This window comes from Vicia villosa, linkage group LG3 (assembly GCF_029867415.1).
Source record: "Vicia villosa cultivar HV-30 ecotype Madison, WI linkage group LG3, Vvil1.0, whole genome shotgun sequence".
In the NCBI taxonomy this organism is placed as follows: Eukaryota; Viridiplantae; Streptophyta; class Magnoliopsida; order Fabales; family Fabaceae; genus Vicia; species Vicia villosa.
The window spans coordinates 16,911,517-16,933,907 of NC_081182.1; the positions used below are offsets into that span (position 1 = coordinate 16,911,517).

The 22,391-nt window shown below is 32.9% G+C and overlaps 2 protein-coding genes across 4 annotated transcripts; one reads left to right on the forward strand and one right to left on the reverse strand.

Moving 5' to 3' along the window:
- Positions 1-927: 927 nt before the first annotated feature.
- LOC131660462 (5'-methylthioadenosine nucleosidase-like) lies at positions 928-5,547 on the forward strand. The gene is made up of 8 exons (XM_058929701.1): positions 928-1,086; positions 1,180-1,243; positions 2,068-2,159; positions 2,369-2,475; positions 3,081-3,155; positions 4,000-4,074; positions 4,827-4,919; positions 5,092-5,547. Exons 1-8 carry the CDS (start codon positions 1,020-1,022, stop codon positions 5,287-5,289), a joined length of 771 nt encoding a protein of 256 aa, XP_058785684.1. The 5' UTR covers positions 928-1,019; the 3' UTR covers positions 5,290-5,547.
- A 4,959-nt stretch (positions 5,548-10,506) lies between these two features.
- Positions 10,507-14,792, reverse strand: LOC131660463 (probable alkaline/neutral invertase B). 3 transcript variants are annotated; one of them, XM_058929704.1, is made up of 5 exons: positions 14,270-14,408; positions 13,094-13,569; positions 12,454-12,885; positions 11,588-12,146; positions 10,507-11,258 (listed from the first exon to the last, which is right to left on the reverse strand). In XM_058929704.1, the coding sequence occupies exons 2-5, from the start codon at positions 13,523-13,525 to the stop codon at positions 10,960-10,962; spliced, it is 1,722 nt and encodes a 573-aa protein (XP_058785687.1). In that variant the 5' UTR covers positions 13,526-13,569; positions 14,270-14,408; the 3' UTR covers positions 10,507-10,959. The 3 variants fall into 3 exon arrangements, with proteins under 3 accessions (XP_058785687.1, XP_058785686.1, XP_058785685.1); XM_058929703.1 differs by lacking the exon at positions 14,270-14,408 and adding an exon at positions 14,698-14,792 and having other exon boundaries at positions 10,508-11,258; XM_058929702.1 differs by lacking the exon at positions 14,270-14,408 and adding an exon at positions 14,512-14,673 and having other exon boundaries at positions 10,508-11,258.
- Positions 14,793-22,391: the final 7,599 nt, after the last annotated feature.

The window sequence follows — 22,391 nt, forward strand, 5'->3', positions numbered from 1 at the left end:
AATTAATTGAACTTTATCATTATTTTTTAATTAAATATTTTTTCAGCAGCAGTATCCAACTTATTAAATCGTCTAGTCTTATTTGAGATCAATTTTAACATCAATTTTAATATCAAATAGTTTTAAATTTTTCCCAAACGTAATCATGTGATGTTAGAGATCTGGTGTGATAATCCTGGATATCTTCAAGAATCGTGTTTGTTCACTTTCCGAACAAAGTATTTCGACCCTATTCTTGTCTGGGTTCACGAAATCTTTGCGGGGATAATTCTTGAAGAATCAATCTGTTTCTGACAATGGAGAACAGATCAGAATGTAGAGGAAGTGTATGATTTCGTATTTCAAATCGAGACCGAAAGACTCCTTATATAGGAGACCAATAATAGCAACGAACAGACACAGCTGTTCGGTAAAAACAGTTATGTTGGTTGGACCCCGACAGGGGCTCCGCCCCTTGGACCCCGACGGGGCGCTGCCCCGCACCCCGCCAGGGGCGCTGCCCCTTGGACCCCGCCAGGGGCTCCGCCCCTTGGAACCCCGTTTCTATTATTCATATTCAATTGTACGTTTGGCTCTACGAGCGTGCACTCCGCACTACCCTAACTCGTTTCAAGCTTAACGCATAATTGCATCGGCCTTCAGTAAATCACATTACTACCAAAATTACATTGATGATACTAAAATCACCAACATGTGATCGAATCGTGATCCTATCTAATAAATTTAACGTCAATCACCTTGATATAAACTAACAACCCATTCTTTCTTTAATTTATTTTTTAAATTACATAAATATAATAAATAATTATAAAATATAAAAAAAAAGTTAAATAGACAGTGAGGTTTATTTATTCAATAATAAAGCACCAATTTTGTCTGTCATCCAACTCATTTTATTATATTTCAATAATAATTGATATAAAAAGGACTGATAAAAAAAAGAGAAGAGAAATAGATGAAGAAGAAGTGATAGAGTAGAGGAGAGGAGAGAATCTGCAAGAAACGAAACTAGTGTTGCAATGGCTGGTGTTCCGCAATCAGAGGTTTCCGCCAACAAACCAATTTCCAACATCGTCATCGTCATTGGTACATACACTCTATTCATTTCATTTCTCTTTTTCATTTCATTTTGCGCTTATTCATCAATTCACCTTGATTTGATTTTCAATATATTATCAGCTATGCAGACGGAGGCTCAACCTGTTGTCAATAAATTTCACCTCATCGAAGATCCTCACTCTCCGTTAGTCCTTTTATCTACTCTTACCACCATTATATTCATTATTAGGGTTTATCATCACTTTTTTTTTTTTAATTTTACTTACCCTCGCTGTACTGATAATCCTAATAAGCACGTAATTCGACATGGACACCGCTTTGATACTTTTATTGTCAAAATCATAGGATATTGACACCGATATATAATACTAGTCTATTTTTTTATCTGAATTGTCTGACACACGTCGTGTTTTATTCGTGTAGAACACCGATATACGTCTGTCCTTTTTTATCTGAATTGTCTGACACACGTCGTGTTTTATTGGTGTAGAACACCGATATACGACTGTCCTTTTTTATCTGAATTGTCCGACACGTGTCGTGTTTTATTGGTGTAGGACACCGATATATGATTGTCCTTTTTTATACGAATTTTCTGACACGTGTCATGTTTTATTGGTGTAGAACACCGATATATAATAGTCTATTTTTTTATTTGAATTGTCTGACACGCGTCGTGTTTTATTGGTGTAGAACACCGATATATGAGTCTTTTTTATATGAACTGTCGAACACGTCTCGTGTTTTATTGGTGTAGGAGACCGGCATATGAGTCTTTTTTTTATATGAATTGTCGGACACGTGTTGTGTTTTATTGTGTAGGATATCGATGTATGATTGTCCTTTTTTATTTGAATTGTTTGACACGTGTCGTGTTTTACTGGTGTTGGACACGGAGACACGCCAATTAAGAATTTATGTAGACGATCTAATTTTTATATTGAAATAAATGAATATTTGCTTTGTATATGTTTTTCCGTTGATTGGAGTGTGTCCACAATGTTGCAGGTTTCCACAAGGTGTTCCTTGGGTTCGTTATCATGGGAAATACAAAGATCTTAATCTAAACTTGATTTGGCCGGGAAAAGATCCAAATTCTGGTAAGGATTTCTTTTCTTTTCTTTTACAACTTATTTCTTACTACACCGCTTCCGAGTTCCAACAAACAAGTTCTAGGTGTTTCACTAGGATACGAAAAGTTCAATTTTTCACTTTTTCTATTGTTTGGATGAAAGTGAAGAAGGTAAGTGGCAATTTTTCTGTTGATGATTATAATTTGTTGAGTGTTGAATGGATGGATTTATTTCAGGGGTTGATAGTGTGGGTACAATATCATCTGCTCTTGTAACATACGCTGCTATTCAAGCATTGCAGCCTGACTTGATCATAAATGCAGGCACTGCTGGTGGCTTCAAGGTTAGTACTCTCTTGGTAGTATTGTTATAGTAGTTGTTTTTCTGGTTTTGTACTCCAAAATGTATGTATGTTGTTTTATTCGTCCATATCTTCGTAATTTAGCTATCTATTGGCCTCTTTCCTGTGAAACTGCTATGTTCTATTGATTTTATAATAATCAATGTTTATGATTTAATATATATTTTTTCTTTATATACAGCAACAGTGTTTATACAACTATTTTGAATAAATGTTCCAATAAATTTCTTTTGTTCAAATTGCAACATGATTAAAAGACCAATTTATATAAAGCATTATTTATAATCAATCACAAAATGGTATTGTACCGACATGTGCGAGCATATTGACAGGAAAATTATGACATTGTGCCAACATGTGCTAACATATTGGCGGGAAAATTATGTCATTGTGCCGACATGTGCTGTTGTTCTACTTTCAACTTTTAGTGTCTGACTGTCTGTGTATGAACTATTCTTTACAGTAAATTATAATCTTGGAAGAATTGTGTATGCAGCTAAAATTATTCTGATGTAGATATATACCTGAGTATGTGTATGACCATGTTTTCAAAATAGTGTTAATTAATTCTTGAATTTTTATTTCAGGCCAGAGGAGCTAGTGTTGGTGATGTTTTCATTATATCAGATTGTGCTTTTCATGACAGAAGAATACCTATTCCTGTAAGTGATCTTTTGTTCCTATTAGTAGCTCTTGTTTTTTCTTTTCCTCTCTTTCTACTTCAGATATGATTGACTACACCAATTTTATTTTTACGCATAAGACTGGTGAAAGGAATAACATATTGTGTTTTCTTTTTGTATGCATAACATATATATGTTGGGGAAGGAGTTAGTAACAGGGACATCCTTTGTCTAGTTTTGGTTTTTATTCTTTCTATATTTTATCTAAAAACTAATTATGACATACTTGGGAGTGATGTACTATCTTGCTCTATATGCTGCATTTAATGTTAGAGAGAAATGAGAAAGTAAGTGTAGATCTTGGAATTGGCCTACTTTTTTAATTACCAAAGAAGATTATTTGTATTATGGTTTACTTTAAACAGTTTTAAGAATATTTAGTTTGGCAGCTTTATAATTTTAGTTTGATAGCTCTAACTATAATTTAGCATTATGGTTTACTTTAAACAGTTTTAAGAATATTTAGTTTGGCAGCTTTATAATTTTAGTTTGATAGCTCTAACAAATTTTACTGGCAAAATTAATGCTAAATATATATCGATTACTTATTAGAATTTTTTTAATAAGATTGCACATTATGCTTGAACTGGTGCATGTTTCATCTTTGCATCTTCCACTTGGGAAAAACTACAGATTCTGCTAATGTAATGTATATGAAATATGAATGCTGCCCCTTAAATATTTCGTAGTGCTTATTCTGTCACAAATACCTTTTTTTTTGGATTGGACCCGGAATTACTTGCATGCCAAAATCTGCCTGGTGCTTGTAATGTTGTAAGGTAGATATTTTGCTACTAACATGAATATATGTTGTCTTTTGCAGGTTTTTGATCTGTATGGAGTTGGTTCACGTAAAGCTTTTGAAACACCCAACCTTGTTAAGGAACTTAATCTAAAGGTAAGTGCTATCTGCTAAATTATGTTTGCTCCAAATTAATTTTTTTTTTCCATAATCTAATATTTCTTGCTTCTGTCTGTTTACACCATTTCTTGAGTAGTGTGTGTGTGTGTGTGTCTAAAGGCAACCTGGTAATATATAGCTCCTGCCATAGCATGGTTTAGGGAAGGCTTAGATCCATTTTGGGTTTATTGTAGATAGTCTACATTGATCGGCTTTGTACAAACAAACTCTGCTTTTAGAAAGGAGTGTTAAATCTTTATTTGTTAATTTCGTTTTCAGTTAGTCTTGCACAATTACCATCTTGGGATAGTTTAAACCCATATCCAATTTATGGAGTGAAATGAGTGGAATTGATTTCTTATATTAGTTGGTGAATGAACAGCTTTAGTCTAGATCGTATTCATAGTAGTAGACTTGTAGGTCATTTACAGCCAGGATATGGATCCTTAATGTAGCACTGATATTTTAGATTGAAAGCGTGTCAGTGTTAGTTAGACACTAATGCAACACCGACACATGTGGTTACTTCAATTACTTTTTTTCCAAATCATTATGAGTGTCAATGTGTCATCAGCTCATCATTGTATTTAGTATCCCTGTCTGTTAGCGCTTCATTCTACTCGTAAACATATGATTCAAACTTCAACCAAATCAGATGCATTTTGTTTTGCTTTATGGTACTCAATCCTTTCATTTTTTAATCTATTCAATCAAAACTGAACCTTCAATGGTATTTGTACGTATTTCAGGAAGGTAAATTGTCTACTGGTGACTCTTTAGATATGACACAGCAGGATGAATCATCAATCACAGCAAATGATGCAACTGTTAAAGATATGGAGGTATGTATTACACTATTACGTGGTCGTTTTTTAGAGCTTGGAAGTTGGAACGTTTGTTAAATTTATTGGGGATGACATGAGAATCAGCATATTATTCAATCAAATAAATCGCCATGATTTTGTAAAAAAACAGTTGTTTATATCTATCTATCATTTGTTCAATATTCTCCAGGGAGCAGCTGTTGCTTATGTTGCTGACCTACTGAAAGTTCCTGCAATATTTGTGAAAGCTGTGACTGATATCATTGACGGTGACAAACCAACTGCTGAAGAATTCCTGCAGAATTTAGCATCTGTAACTACCGCACTTGATCTGGCTGTCGAACAGGTCATAAATTTTATTAATGGGAAGACTGTATCTCAGCTTTGACAACCTAGTTCCATCTTTCCAAGTTTTGTTATATGCAATGCTTTACAATTGTACACTATCACGATTGATTGAAAATTTGTGATATAAGTGAAAATAGAAACTTGTAAACGGAGGATATTACAGCTCCTACCTCGTATCTTTTCTGGTCTTGCAGGTTCTCTGTATAAGTAATTTGGCCAATATTGTATTTGTGTCATTCATTGTAAACATGTATAATGACCTCCTAATTTATATCTCCAATTATGTCTATTGTTGCAACTTGCAAGTGATGGATCATTTCTCTTAGATAATAAGTATAACAACAACACATGACACTGAAAAAAATAGGAAAGAAATGCAAAACCACTAATAACACTCTCACACTAATCTGCTTGTTTTTCAAATTTTGATCCCTGCTTGATATGCAATATAGTAGTTATTGGATATTTCTGGGATATTTACTGTGATAGTTCTATGTTCCAAGATTTGTTCACATGTGCAATTGGTTTCACAATTGAATGTATGAGAATTGATTTTTGTTTGTTGTAAAAAATAATACCCTGTCTATCAAATATAGATCTAATGCCTATGCTTATTTATTAGAGCCAATTTACAATAAGTTACTGGTTGCTAGCATAGGACCATTTACAATAAGGTTGTATTATCTATTAAAAAAAACCTCCTCTCATTGCAGAGTTAGTGATAAGAGTTCTTAATGAGAGAAATAGCTTTGACAAATAAATTATGGTTGAAATGTAGTAATGTGAAGTAATTGGTAGGACCTATTTACTAAATTTTTTTCACGTCTTGAATTGAAGAGATAGAATATCATTAGTTAACCAACATTAAAATAAGAATTCTTAATACACTTTTATAGAGGTGAAATAAATCTCTTGAAAATTCGAAAATGTCTTTAGGAGATACATCTTTGAATGCACTCTAAATTAATTTGTAAGGTGTTTCAAAAACTGTGAAAGATAAAGTTGAAAGTGATCCTTTATTAAACCAAAGACAATGGCATTATATAGCCTTCCAGGAGAAACAAATAAATAACATAAGCAAGCTAGAAACTAGGAAACTGATTCCACTACACTAGAAATTAGGAAACAGACTCCACTATGTAACCGTAGATGACTTATTCAACTAAGACAAATTCAAATTCCAACATACCCTCTCTTAAGCTTAACTCTCCTGAATTAAACTTACTTCAGACAAGTTAACAATTCCAAGTAATGCTATCAGCTTCTCGAATTGCTCCAGCTTCAACGGCTTCGTAAAGATATCCACAACTTGGTTTCCTGTTGCACAGTACTCCAGCATAACAGTTTCGCCATTCACCAGCTCTCTGAGATAATAAAACCTTACTTCGATATGCTTACTTTTCCCGTGAAGGACTGGATGTTTTGACAAAGCAATCGTTGATCTGTTCTCACAATGAATGGCGGTTGTAGACTCTTCTTCAGCTCAAATATTCTCTAAGATCCATCTAGTCCACACACACTGACAAGCACAAAAGGCAGCGGCAATCTATTCGGCCTCAGTGGTGGAAAGGGCAACAACAAGCTGCTTTTTCGATGCCCAAGAAATCACACCAGACCCTTTAAAAAACACACAGCCTGTTGTGCTTCTCCGATCATCTAAATCGCCGACGTAGTCGATATCCGTGAATGCCATAAGTCTTGTATTGCTGCTTTCATTTCTCCTGTAGAAGATTTCAAGTTCGATTGTACCTTTCTTGGGATGATATACTTTGCAGGTTCCATCACGGATCAAAATTGCCAAGCCTATCTCCTGCAATTGTCCAAGGCTTAGTAAATTGTTCTTGAGCTCCGGGACATAATAAACTTCAGGTATGACTTGGGTGGCTCCGTTAACTTGTAGTTTCACGCTTCCTTTTTCCACCACCGACATTCTTGTGTCGTTTCCAAGTTTCACAAATCGATTGAAACCTTCTTCCAAATCGAAAAACCAATCTTTGCATCCGGTCATATGATTGCTGCACCTGGAATCAAGGAACCATGCTTCTTATATGTTTGCCCGATGTTTCTCAAGATAAGACATCAAGAGTAGCTCTTCTTCTTCTAGTTCAACATATTTCGCCTTCTTTTCCCATTCGGGACACTCGTTTTGATAGTGCCCTAACCGGGGACATTTGTAGCACTTGATAATGGCACGATCGACTGCGTTTCTTCCTCTTCCTCTACCGCGTCCTCCTCGGAACATTCCGCGACCTCTTCCTCTACTAGGTCTTTCATCTTGAGACACTTTTAGTGCCAAATCTTCTTGCATATATCCATTCAATCGCTACTCATGGACAAGTAGGCTGCCATGTAATTCATCGATACTCATCGTGCTCAAATCATTCGATTCTTCAATCAAACACACCACATAGTTGAATCTCGAGGTTAGTGATATGAGAATTTTGCTCACGATCGTGCTCTACTCCATTGATTCACCATTCACCTTCAACTTGTTCACCATCGTCAAGGTTCTTCCTAGGAAAGTGTCAATTTTCTCTCATTCTTTCATGGCCAGCAATTCGAACTCCCTTCTCAAAGCTTGCAATTGCGCCTTTTTCACCTTTGTAGAGCCTTGATACTTCTTTTTCATGGATTCCCAAATCGCCTTAGAGGTACCTTTGTCAATAATAGTTTCCAGAATCTCTCTGTCAATGGATTGGAACAAGAAATTCTTGACCTTCAAATCCTTCAACTTTGCCTCTTCTACAGATTTGTTTTGCACCTCGCTCGCCCGTGTTGTTTCAATTGACATCGTCGGAATCCCATAATCCACCAGGCTCCACAATTCTCTACTTCTCAGAAAATTCTCCATCGTCATGGACCAAAAATCGTAATAGCCATCAAAATTTGGGATGGCCGGGTGCTCAAATTTTTCAGATCTCTCAGACATCTCTCTCGATCACTTTCTCACATAGGTTCTTGCTCTGATACTAAATGTGAAATATAAAGCTGAAAGTGATCCTTTATTAAACCAAAGACAATGGCATTATATAGCCTTACAGGGGAAACTAAGAAATAATGGAAGCAAACTAGAAATTAGGAAACAGATTCCACTACAGCTAGAAACTAGGAAACAGACTCCACTACATAACCGTAGATTACTTATTCAACTAAGACAAATTCAAACTCCAACAAAAACGCGTCTATAAAATAACCTTCATTTTTTTTATAAAAAAACAACAGGGGTTATTTCGGATATGTCTATCCCAAAACTCCCTATTTTCGTTAAAAAAAAAGGTGAATTCGGAGGTTAATATCCGAAATATATCCTGGTGGTTGGATAAGAATTCTTGGGTCCAAATTGCTCTAAATCTTCTATAAATAGGGTCTCCACGTCATTTATTCAACATCACACACCACAACAAAAATGAGTCAAACATATCTTCACTTTGCTTTTGTCTACTTCAGTGGTGAGATGTCGCAACTGCAATTTAGGTTCTCCAAAGACACGCCTCTCGCCGAGCTGATTACCATACTGAATTCACTCATGCAATATTAAAAAAATCGAAAGGTGGTCAAGCTCGTATCGTTAACACTCAATTGACACTGAAGAAAAGATAAAGTTCACCCAATTTGTACTGAAAATGGATGACGATTTAAAGGTTACGTGGAGTATTTTTCACCGATACTCTACTAAGGATCCGATTGAAGTCGATGCGAAGCTTCAAAGATTGGGAGAAGATGTTATCAAAATGTTGTAACGTCCTCAACTACCTGTTTATAACAATATGTAATGTTAAATTTCTGTTCCACTATCTATGTAATTTCGACTATCTATGTTAAATCTATGTTAAGTTGCTTTGGTTTGTTTCTGTTTGGTAGTCATTATTTATTTCAGATGTGTTTCCAAAAGCTACTATTTAGTGCATTTAGATATGCATCTTGGAACATATTCGATAAAAACTAAAATGTGGTGCGTAAGAAAAGCATGAGGTGGAATAAGAAATCTCCTTAATAAATTATAAAAATGACATATGGAACATACATTACCATGATTCACTTAGGCTATGTTTAGGAGTTTGGAGGGGATGAGAATAGTGGACTTCGAAAATTGATTTTTTTTTTTTTTAAATATAGACAATTTTTTAACATTTTTTTAAAAAAGGATTTTGTTTAGAATGATAAAATAATGTTTATCATTAATGTATTTTTACTTTTTGAAATACTATAACAAAAAATATATTTGAGCATTTTGTCAAAGCCCTTCAAAACCCTCGTTTAATACAAATTTTGAGTTTCCCCAAATTAAGAGATTTTTGGTGTTAGGAAGAAAACCAATGTTTATATTCTTTTTCCCTAATGTTTTCTATTTTTCAAAGCCCTCCCCTCCAAACTCTCAAACATACCTTAGATATTGGATATTGGAAAATAAGAGATCAAAATAAAAAATAGATGTTGTTTTATTGTTTGAATATTTTATAATAGAATAGAACAATTTTGTGATTTCACTTAAATTCACCTAAATCAAAAATATAAAAGAGATGAAAAAATAAGATGAAATGCATTTAATAATGAAATTTCATCCTTTTTTTTTTTTAATTAATCTAAACTATAGAACCTAAGGAAATATCATTTCATTATTTAGGTTATATACTCCTACTGATATTATGGATTATATTATGCCTGATTCTGTTGTTTGGGCACTTGATTAGAATATATGATAGCATAACTAATTTAGATAATAGTACAAACCAACACATCTAGGGATTATTTCTTTATGATTACCAAATACTGATTTTAAGATCAACTAATCTAGAGTTTTTTATTTTTTATTTTTATGATAGGTAAATTACTTTCCAGAATCTAGTAATTTCTTAATCAATGGAAAAAAAAAAACTATAGAAAATCAAGCTATTGAGAATCACATAATCTTCTACATAGATATTAACTAAAAAAGACAGACAAATAGAAAATACTCTCAATTTTCAAACAAGTCAGACTTCCGATTTAACAAACCAATCAACACTAACATTCCCTTCACGTAAAGTGTAAACAAAGACAAATTGTCACTCTTAATGAATAAAGATTGAAAAGATTCATTATGGTTCTTACTCAAGTCGAGGAATAAGTCTGGAAGAGATACACGCAAATGATATCTAATTTACGCATACTAACAATAAAGAAATTTTAAAGTAGTTTTCTATTTTTGAAAGTATTTTTCTGTCTGGACTTAAATAAATGCAAAAAAGTAAATGTACTCGATCATATTCTAACCAATCACATAAACATCAACGGCAACAATGGTTTGTTATATTAGTGGCTTTTCTAGTTTTAAGGCTTTTGTGGATTATTTTCATGTAAAAAAGGATAAATGGGAGAATGAATGATTATATCCTGTAATTTGGGCCTGATCAAGAAAAACACAATCTACTGTCAGCGCCTTCTTAATTTCAATCTAATTGTAACATTTGCAGCTAAGAGTATATATTATCCAACAACAACTGCATGATGTTCCAGAGAACGAACCATAGCATCACCTTTTGTATAAAACTACTCTGCAGATGCTACATATATGAGGATTCCACAGAAGGAATATGCAAACACTTGACATATGGAATGAAACATAGATTGCTTCATTAAGGTGTTTTCCCCACCTTCTTCAAATGACTCCATTTCTCACCTCTTCCTATTTATCATTGCAGGTCAAAATTGACAAGGAGAGACGAAAAAATCACAAAATCCATGAATTTGATCTCTTGTGCATGGGCTGTGTTAGTTGTCTATCTTCTTCAAGTGCTATAATACCTAAATGTGAAGGGTCATCAAGCATCGTCCTAGCCACCAAGTAACCAGCAATAGACCAGGTTTGGCATTTTCGAGCCTGCTTCCCAATGTATCGACCATTCGTTCCATCATAATATTCAGGCCAGTTGTCTTTTAGCAATCTGGTTTCAGCAATTTGAAGGGCGCGTTTTGCAATTTGGGGTCGCCCAGTCTTGATGGCCGCCGCAGACAAAAACCATAACATAACTGTGAACACCATAACCATTATCACCATGGTATTACAAAAAAGCAAATACTAAAAGACTTCAAAATAGAAATTAGAAATTTCAATCTTTTTTTTTTCCTGGCTTTAGAGTATCCCTTGTTTGGAGACAACCTAGTAGAGTCTTTTATCACAATGACATGATCTTGTTGAAACTACATTTTTGTAGTTTTTATCAAAATCACGATGATACATCGTAATTCTGCTAAATACTGTCACTCTAAAATGTAATCAAGTTATCTACATCTATTATACTAATGATTTATATACACACACTTGTTCTATGAAATTAAGGGTGCTAGCATAAGAATACCTGGCCAAGATCCCCCGTTGTGGTAACTCCATCTAGTATTTTTTGGGTCACATCCTGTTATGATTCTCCATTCATGTGTTTCAAGGGCTGGATAACAAACTTTGACAGGCATCTCCCCAATCAATTCATCCCACCGTGATTCTATGAGATCCATGATTGCAACTGACTGCTCAGGAGTTGCCAAGCAGGACAAAATTGCAATGCAATTACCAAGGCAAAACCAGCGGAAATCCATCCTAGCAGGACTCACATTCCCAATAAAGTATCCACCGTAATGAGGCATGAAATCAAAAATCCAATCTGGTAGAGAATCCGGAATAACGTTGAACTTGTTCACTGCAGTATGTGAGTACTCTTCTGTTTTGAAGCGATATATATCATTAAGTTGCTTCAAATCCAACCAAAAATGGCTTCTCATATGGTAGCTTAAGGCATGCAAGCGTTTCGTAATTCGTTCCATAAACTCTTTCCCTTCGGCATCTGGCTTAAGCAATCGCAGGGCACATCTTAAAGCCATGAAGAACAATGCTTGAATTTCAATTGGATACCCATAAACACCCTGAAATCATGAAACCAAAAATGAAGTAAGAAATGGATAAATCAACCCCTAGGCATAAAAGTCATAGTAAATCCTTTGTCAGTGCCTATATTTAGAATAAGTCTGCTAGATTGTTAATCTCATTCTCTTTTGATTCAGCACTAGCATAAAAACAAATTGTATTTTTGAGTTTGACTTTTGCACAGGATTGAAGTCATTTAGATATAGATCTACAAAGTTGGGAAATATAGAACAATAATCTTATCCAACAATCAATCAATGCCTATTTTCAAGACAGTAGATTATGTGTAAATTTCAGAAAACTCACCATTCTACGATCAATCATGCAGCACCCATCAGCACATAGTAATGTTGGAAATGTATCAAAACCCTCTGACAAGCATAAACTCAGAATCAAACGCATACCCTTTTGACATTCAGGCTGTTCAGCCAAAGAAGAGTCTCCTGTAGATTTTGTGTATGCACGAAGTAATATAATCCACCAAAATCCAGAATCAACAGGGGCAACCCTGCCTATTGCACTTTCTCCAAAATCTGCTATCAGGGTTTCACGGTTTGTGACTGGATCATGGAACACCTTAAAACTAGCAGGCATCACCCCTTCTGCCAGATGGAACCTATCAATCTTTTTCTCCCATGACTGAAGACGAAGAGTCTTCAAGAGAAAATTCTTGACAATTTCTGGTTCCCCGTGCATCAAAAAAGCCAAAGCACTTGGAACAAAGTCTCTTACAAAAACCTAGGTACAAATATAATATCCCACATTAGGCCTCCATAGGAAACTCAAATTGAATAGGCAACAACATAAAATATAAAAGGATCAAAGTCTCTTATCTAGCCTACTATCACAAGAACTATCATACTATCACAAGTACTATAAGTACAAATTCATAAACAAGAACATGTTGTAAAATTGTACTAAAAAAAAGGTTACAAACGCATGTTACCTGATCGTAGTTAAGTTTCTCATCAGAATCTTCCATGGCAGCAATAGTCCCAACTGGCTCCCCTCGAAAATGCACCAAGGAACGCCTCAAAGCATCCCAAGCTTCAGGCATTATTGAATGAGAGTCCAATACCAGTGATCTTGGAGTGTTAAGACCTGATTTTGGCATAGGGGAATCAAGATGATCTCCTAACCGAGAAAAGGTATCAATTTTTGTGGCCAGTAGCCGAGGAGAAAGGCCTATTGATAGTTCACTCATTGATCTTTCGTCGCATGATCTTTGTCTCTCAATGTTCAAAGTCCTTGGCTTATCTAATAGTACTTTAGAAAAATCAAATTCCTCAATTTCTGCCACAGGACATAGAGTGTCTAGATTTTTCAAATTTCCATTACTATTGTGATGAGACGAATCTACCGAAGTAGGAGAAGACATCTTCCAGCAAAATCTTAGCACTTGCAGTAGTAGTGCTCAAAATCCTACACACAATGTATCTTAAAGTTAATCACATAGAAGTAAAATTAACATAAATGTAAAACAAGCCAATGAACTGCTTAACTCATAGTTTAGTAACGCTTAGCATTGTACTGTAAACTTAAAATTAAACTCAGATATTTCTCATTACCCATACATCATTCTTTAAGGCTTTGTTTGGATTAACTTATTCGAACTTATCTCTTAACTTTTGCGAAACTATTTGCGAGAACTTATGAAAACTTCGTATGATATTTGAAAATTGTTTTCAACTTATTTTATTTTCATAAATTCTTCAAAATAGTTAATAAACTATGAAGCACGGACACGGAAAACCGACATTAACATGTCAACATCAGTACTAATTTAAAAAAATAATAAATTAAATATAATCAATAATCACAAGTGCCAGTATCGGCGTTTTGAACACTCACACTGACACAGTTTTTTCAGAGGTGTCGGTTCTAATAGCTTATGGCAAGCGTATAATTTGTAAAAAATAATTTTATTTTATCGTAACTTTACTATGAAAAAGCTTATACATAAGCACTTATCATGATAAGCTGCAAATAAGTTGTTTATCAAAGCAAGGCCTAAATCGTAAACTCTAATTGACGTGGAGTTGTTCAAACATTCATTCATACAGGTTCCGAAAATGATTATGAAGACGTAACAAGCGCCAACAATGCAATTCAAGATTCGTACCTCAAATAACAAAAAAATTATCGTGAAATTGAATTCAAAGTAACGAAGAAACTTAGATTCTGTATCACATTCATTCTATCTCCGTAACAGAAAGCTAAATCTTGGAAGAAAATCTAAACGGAAAAGAGAGAGAAAAAATGAATCGGTAGTAGTAATAGTAATGAAAGTGAAGATTAAGAGCATTGTGAAAATGTGAATCGGAAATTGGCATGATTTGAAGATTGTAGATTGAAAAAACTAACCGAAAGAAGAAAGCATGAGAATGAGCGAATCAGAGGACGGTGTGTACGTACGTGATGATGATGATGAGAATGGAGGGTGAAATGAAATCATGAATCGTGTATATTATAATTATAAAATGCAATAATGCATGAACTAGTTGATTAATTAATTGATAAAATAAATAAAGTAAGGTTTCAGTGACTCACAAAGAAGAAGAAGGTGGCTAGAGAGAAGCACGTGAAGGACCTCTGTTTTTCCTCGTGAATTGTGATTGTGATTGATATCTAATACTCCATGAAAGTGTGCCCTTTTTTGTTTTATTCTATTCAACTCAATCATTCATTTTATTTTAACACTCCTCTATTTTAAAATTTTTTAAATGTATTACAGTAGTTTAAAGAAACTTAAAATAAAAGTCAAATATTTCAAATAAACAATGACTTTAATTGATATAAAAATAGTTTAAAGAAACTTAAAATATAAGTGAAATATTTCAAATAAACAATGACTTTATTGATTTGCAATTATAATGTAAATTATTTAAGAAAAAATAGATATGGACTTATCGTTAATCAATCACTATTATGTATTTTGCTGTATCATATTTTAAAATTTTAAATTATTAATATGACATGACCAATAATTTTTTTATTGGTTGACAGTGTAAAATTATTTTATACTATCAGTGCATAACTATTAACTTCATTATTTAAATATATTATTGAGAAATAGGAATATGCACTGACAGTGTAAAATATTTTTACACTGTCAACCAATCACAACCTTGTATCCAATTAAAACACAATTTTAATTTAAAAAAATTAATATGACATGGCAAGTGTAATGATTTTGATTGGATGTATGTGTAAAGTTTGTTTACAGTGTCAGTGCACTACCTTTAAACTCTATATTATTTTAAGGAAAGTTAATCAATATTTTAAATAATGAGAGAGTGTAATTAACTAATGTATATTAATTTAAATTCTAAAATAATTTTAAAAAATAAATTAATTGATATACTCTATTACATGATATATATATATATATATATATATATATATATATATATATATATATATATATATATATATATATATATATATATATATATATATATATATATATATATATATATATATATATATATATATATTATATATTACAAACATTTATAGGTATTATTTTAAATACGATTAAAGTAAAAAAAAAAAATTTAAAATCAAGCATTTAAAAAAATATAATAATTATAATTAATAGATGTAGAATCAATGTATATCAATTAAACTCAAGACATTCTTATATTGTAAGTCAAATACATAATGCCAATATACATTTTTAATATATATATAATTTAAATTCAAAGAATAATATTAATTTATTTTTAATATAATTTATATTGTATATCAATTTATTTTTTATATTTAATTATCAAAGAATAATATTATATGACCATGCAGAATTAATTGCATTTTCTAATTTGTATGAAATGTTTAACACATTTGAAAAGTATGAATATATAAATTTAAAATTTATTGCAAAATATCAATTGTTATATTTAAATTCAAATTCAAAACTTCTCTCCATATGTATGTAAATTTTCCGTAAGTTTTATTAATTCGTCTATAAACTAAAATTATATAAATATTATTTCATTTTTACTAAAATGACTTTATCATACAATATTAAAAGTGATACCTATTAATTACAAATTTTTTCATTGGCATAATGGAAAAAAAACTATTAGTCGTGGATAGGGGTGGGAATAGGCTGGGCCGAGCTAGGCTTTGCCAAGCCTGAGCCTGGTCTGCTAAAAAATTCAAAGCCTGACCTGTAGCCTATCATAGGCTTATTTTATTGGCCTGAGTCTGGCCTTTTAAAAGGCATGATTGGCCTGTTAGCCTACTTAAAAGCCTATTTCATTTGAACATTTATAAATAAGTCATTCAACTCAACTTTATATAGACTAACAAATTAAAAGATCAATGAGATTAAATTTTTGTTTGCATTGACTTATTTGAGTTTACCTAGTAGTATAAATTTTGTGATACTATTTGTTTGAAAAAACTTATGGAAGTAACTAATGACATTGTTCATAAGATTTTTTTTCATCCTATTTTCATAATTTCTTTAAGATAACTAATATTTATTTTTATATTTTAATTTAAAATACAAAATACAATATAATATTAATAAAATTATTCAAATTTATTTAAATAGGTCGGCCTCATAGGTTTAAAAGGCTTTTTATATGGCCTGTGGCCTAGCCTTTTTAGCTAAATAGGCTTATAAAAAAGCCTAGGCCTTTTCTATTTATATAAAAAGTCTGGTCTGGCCTTGGCCTATGTAGGCTGAGCCGTAGGCCCCTGTTAGTCGGCCTGACCTATTCCCACCCTAGCCGTGGATATCTCTATAGATAAAATGGTCACGAGTATGCGATGCTTTATTGAATATCTAAGAGTAAAATTAATAGATATTTAAATATCTATTCATTCACGATTAAGAATACAAACTTAATGGGACCCATATCATAGTTATTCATTAATAATTGTCAAATTTATTTAACTATTATTTTATTTAATTTAAAATTATATATTTTTTCTATTACTAATATTATATTAAATACAAATAATTTAATAGAAATGTATTATCGGTGTAAAGAAATTTTACATCGTTATTTAATGAGAACAGGTTGATTTTTCAAAAAATATTTGACTTTTAATTTAATTTTTTTTAAAGTAATACATTTGAATGATTATGATATATTGATGGTGTAAATTTTTTTACAATGCATAACAATTAAACTCAAATATAAAATTATTATTATTATTAATATTAATTTGTTGAATCGGTTGGAATTATATCCAAAATTTGAAGAATTTCGAATCAATTTTAATGAATAGAAATCAATTCTTTCGATTAATTTTGTTTTTTGTTCTTCACTATTCAGTCGAGAGAATCAACCACACCTTGGTTGCAAGATGATTCCGCTGCACAATGATTATGAGAGAAGAAAAAAAATGATATGGGGAAGAAAAAAAATGAAAGGCTTAAATGTAATTTTGACCCCCAAATTTATCAATTGTTTGTTTTTGGTCTTCCAATTTTAAATTGTTTGATTTTGGTCCTCCAAGCTTTCTAATTGCTTTTGACCCTCCAAATTTTAATTGTTTGATTTTGACCATTCAAGTTTGTCCCCTTTTGTATTTGATAGTCCTCTGATAACATGTAGATTAAACTTTTTTTAAAAAACTTTTTTTCTTCTTTATTTTTATTTTCTTATATACAATTCTTTTTTTTCTCTTTTTAACATTTAAGCTTTGAATGTATTATCTTCAAAATCTTAAATATTTCATTCAACATATGTGTAATGGAAAGTTATTTTGATAACAAAAAAATAGTACACTAGCTAATTAAAATAACAAACTCTTTGACCAATAACTCCCTTATATTTAAGCATAAAGTCCTAAAGTCTAAAAATCCTATTAGTCTTATAGAATTTCAATCTTTTTATAAGGGATATTGTAAGCTTGTCCCTATATTCTAAAATAACTTTGTTAAAAGGTTCACACATATTATTGACTAAAGAGTCTGATATTTTAATTAACTATTTTAATTAGGTAGTGTTCTATCATCTGTGTTTTCAAAATAATTTGTCATAAAGTATATGTTGAATGAAATAGTTAGATTTTCAAAATATTTTGTTCAAAGTTTAACTATTAAATAGAGAAGAAAAATAAAATTGTAGAGAAGGAAAAAAAAAGTAAAAATAGAGAAAATGTAAAAAAAAAAGAAAAAAAAGAAAAGAAAAAGAAGTTTGGTCTATATGTCACTAAGAGACTATCAAATGTAAAAGATGACAAACTTGAGAAGCCCAAATCAAGCAATTGGCAAAATTCAGGGACCAAAATCAGCAATTGAAACTTGGAGGGCCAGAATCAAGCAATTGAAAAATTGGATGACCAAATTAAGCAATTGAAACTTAGGGATCCAAATTCAAGTAATTGGAAAACTTTGGATCAAAAATGCATTTAAGGCAAAAAGAAATTAAGGTTTGAGAGAAAAGGTGAAGAAGAAGAATATTTCTACAGAGAGTCTCTCTGCCTTCAAACTAAAGTTTATTCAATCTTTTCTCTATGCCACTGTGTTACACAATGATTAGGTATCAACCTATTTATAGGCTAAGATTGCTTGTTCATTAAGCATTCTCCGACTAACTAAAATAAGTAAGACAATACTAAGTCAAAATTCTATCGAGGCTACCTTCTTCGACATTTCGACAACTTACAATTTTCGACACTCAACATAGTTTCGACACAAGGAATTACATTCTCAACTCACCACATAATTCATTGTGTCTAAATTATCTACATTCATCATTGTTCTTAGTCTTTTTGAACACTTTGACCTGCACACCATTTGTCATGATGTCTACAATCTATTTCTCGGTTCTGTAGTGTACCAATTTTAACTCCCCTTTTACTACTTGCTCTCAAAGATAATGGAATCTCATATCGACGTGTTTGCTTCTTCCATGTGCTAGCATATTCTTCGCTAGATTTATAGCAGACATGCTGTCGATCCTCATGGTAATTGCTCCATAATCCTTCCTTGTAATCTCTTCGACCAAATGCACCATCCATGTTACTTGACATGAACAAAGAGAAGCAACTATATACTCTACTTCACACGATGATAATGCTACTATTGGTTCTTTTCTTGAGTTTCAAGCAAATAGTGCACCACCTAACATAAACACATAACCTACTGTGGATTATCCTCAGCATCACTACACCAACTTGAGTCAGTGTAACCCATTTTCTTGCATTCTTTTCCTTCATCAGCTGCTGGAAATAAAATGCCATAGTCAAGAGTTTCTTTGAGATACCTTAGTATCCTTTTTGTCGCTGCTAGATATGATACCTTTGGCATCTGCATGAATCTACTCACCATACCTACATTGTATGCTAGACCAGGCCTTGTGTGACAAATGTATCTTAATAACCAAATAAGTCTTCTATATTGTGTTAGATCGACATCTTCTTCTTCTGAGTATTTCGACAATTGCAGTCTTAGTTCAACATGTTTCGAAGTTGCATTGCAATCTTCAATCTCAAATCTTTTGAGTATTTCACTTGTGTATCATCTTTGATGCATCATCAACCCTCTACTATTGTTGTAGATTTAGATACCAAGGAAGTATAAAGTGTTTCCTGGATCCGACATTTCAAATTCCTTGGTAAGATCCCCTTTGAAGTCTTCGATCTCTTCCTTGCAGCTACCTGTTATTAACAAGTCATCAAAATAGAGACACAAAATAAGAAATTCACTCTTGCTTCTTCTTACATATACTCCATGCTCAGTTGTACACTTCTCAAATTCCTTCTCCCTTAGGAAATTATCCATCTTCTTATTCCAAGCTCTTGGAGCTTGTTTAAATCCATATAGGACTTTATGCAGCCTGTATACCTTGCTTTCTTGACCTTGTTTCACAAACTCAACTGGTTGTGAAATATAAACTTCTTCATCTAAGGGGCCATTCAGGAATGCACATTTCACATTCATCTAACTTATATGCTAGTTTTTCATGTTTGTTAGACCAACAACCAATCTGATTATTTGGATTCTAACAACAGGTGCAAAAACTTTTTCGAAGTCGATTCCTTCTTTCTAAAGAAATCCTTTCGCCACATTGTGTCAAGTTAGTTCTTCTTTGAGATTGAACTTCACCTTGTATACCCACTTCACATCGATTTCCTTTTTGCCTTGAGGTAATTCGATAAGTGACCAAGTGTTGTTTACTTCGATGGACTATAATTCTTCATTCAAAGCTTTCACCCACTTTGAATTCTTCAATGCCTTAGCTGCATTGATTGGTTTGATGTAACGCCCCAGACTGCTTTTGGGATGATCGACTGACCCCACAAACCAACACGGGTCTTTTCAGCATGCTTTGACCTCACTCGCACACTTTCCGGGAAACTTCCCAGAAGGTCACCCATCCCAATACTACTCCAAGTCAAGCACGCTTAACTGTGGAGTTCTTATGGAATGAGCTACCGAAAAGAAGATGCATCTTGTTGGTATAGGTAGTACCCATCAATCCTTATAAGCCTTCCTTCAACCATACAGTCCCATACCTGCACGGCTTTAGGATCCTCTCATTCCGATGTGGCGACCACCCTAGCCCCAATTGGCCCCAGGTGTTCCATGCAGTGCAACCACCACGCGCCTTCTTCGGCCTCGGGTGTTACATTTGACATATGCATAGAAAACATAATATACAAACTCCCTTCATAATCGAAATATCATCTGATGTAATCACATTCTTGCAACCTTGTAGGAACATATATTATTCTTTGAGGTTTGCTTGTGCCGACTTGACCTCTGACTTCTTTTTATCAAATTTTTCTTTCGACTTCACTTGCTAGTTCTTCACATAAGATTCTTACTGAACCCTTCTTTACATTTTCAGTGCAATCATATTTCTTAAGCTCATCTATGATCATGTCCCTGTTGATCACTACTTGCTTGTTCACTGGGTCGAGCAACTTGTATCCACCAGTCGAATGATATTTTATTAGAATCATTTGAATCTACTTGTCATCTAGTTTTCTTCTGAACTGAACAGGCACATGTCTATATGGTATATATCCAAATACTTTCAGATGACTTAATCTAGGATTGACACCAGACTTACATTCTTCTAGCGTGATTCCTTCTAGCTTCTTCATTGGACATATGTTCAAAATGTATGCTGCAGTTGACACAACTTCTCCCTAAGATTCTTTAGGTAAGTGCTTGCCTTTCAACATACTTCTTACCATGTTCATGATGATCCTGCTCTTTTTTTCTATAGTTTGTTGTGAAGTTGTAGGGTGACACCACCTCATGCACAATCTCTTCTTTTTCACAATGTATTGAAGTTTTTCAACACATATTCTCCACCACCATCAGTCCTCAGAACCTTGAGCTTTCGACCGTAGATTTAAACTTGGAAAACACCTTAATCACTTCACTTTTCTTCTTGATCAAGTAAGCCACAACTTTCGACTAAAATCATCTGAGTGTGACAAAGTATATGTTACCTCCAATCGAATCCACCTGGATATGTCCACACACATCACAATATATGCTTTCAAGAATTCTCTTTGACTTGTTTCCTGCATCCTTGTTGAAGTTGTTCTTATGTTGTTTTGTCTGCATATTCCTCACACACTTCATTTAGAATGTCAATTTCTAATAACCCTGAAACCATATTCGAAATTGGTTTTATGAAAAATAATTATCTTTGCGCTTTTGAAATCCAGTAGGTTTTATGCCAAAATCCTACGTTTGGAGGCTCAAACCTTGTAGATTGAAGCTTACCGTTTTATTGTTTTCGTTGAATATTTTGTTTTTGAGTTTGGGGTATCTTTTATAAGTTAGAAGGATAGAGTGTTTGAGTGATATACAGAAAAGTCTGAGATTTAAGAGAGTTTTTTTTTTTTTTTTGTAATTATACAAAGAATTGGAAGATTGTTTAAGTAAAAGTATGAGGATGATATCCGTGAGAAGTGTGAATCGAAATTCATAAATAGTATTAAAAAACACTGAATTGAAAGAGTTCAAATAAGACTCTTTTGGGTTTAATCATCATAGTTCCGATGTTGAAAATATTGTTTTTTTCCCTTAATATAGCTGAGTGTGATGGCGTAAAAGAAAAAGTTGAGAGAGCACTATGTTTATGTAAGATGGATATTAATCATGGCCTCCTCTTAATTAGTTCCACAAAATTTCATAAGGGCATGCTTTTTATTTCCTTGCCACTATACTATATAATTACTCCAGATTCCTCACAACTCACAAGTCCTTCAATTCAAACCCCTAGCTAGCATAATGGGATACCATTGTTATAAACACA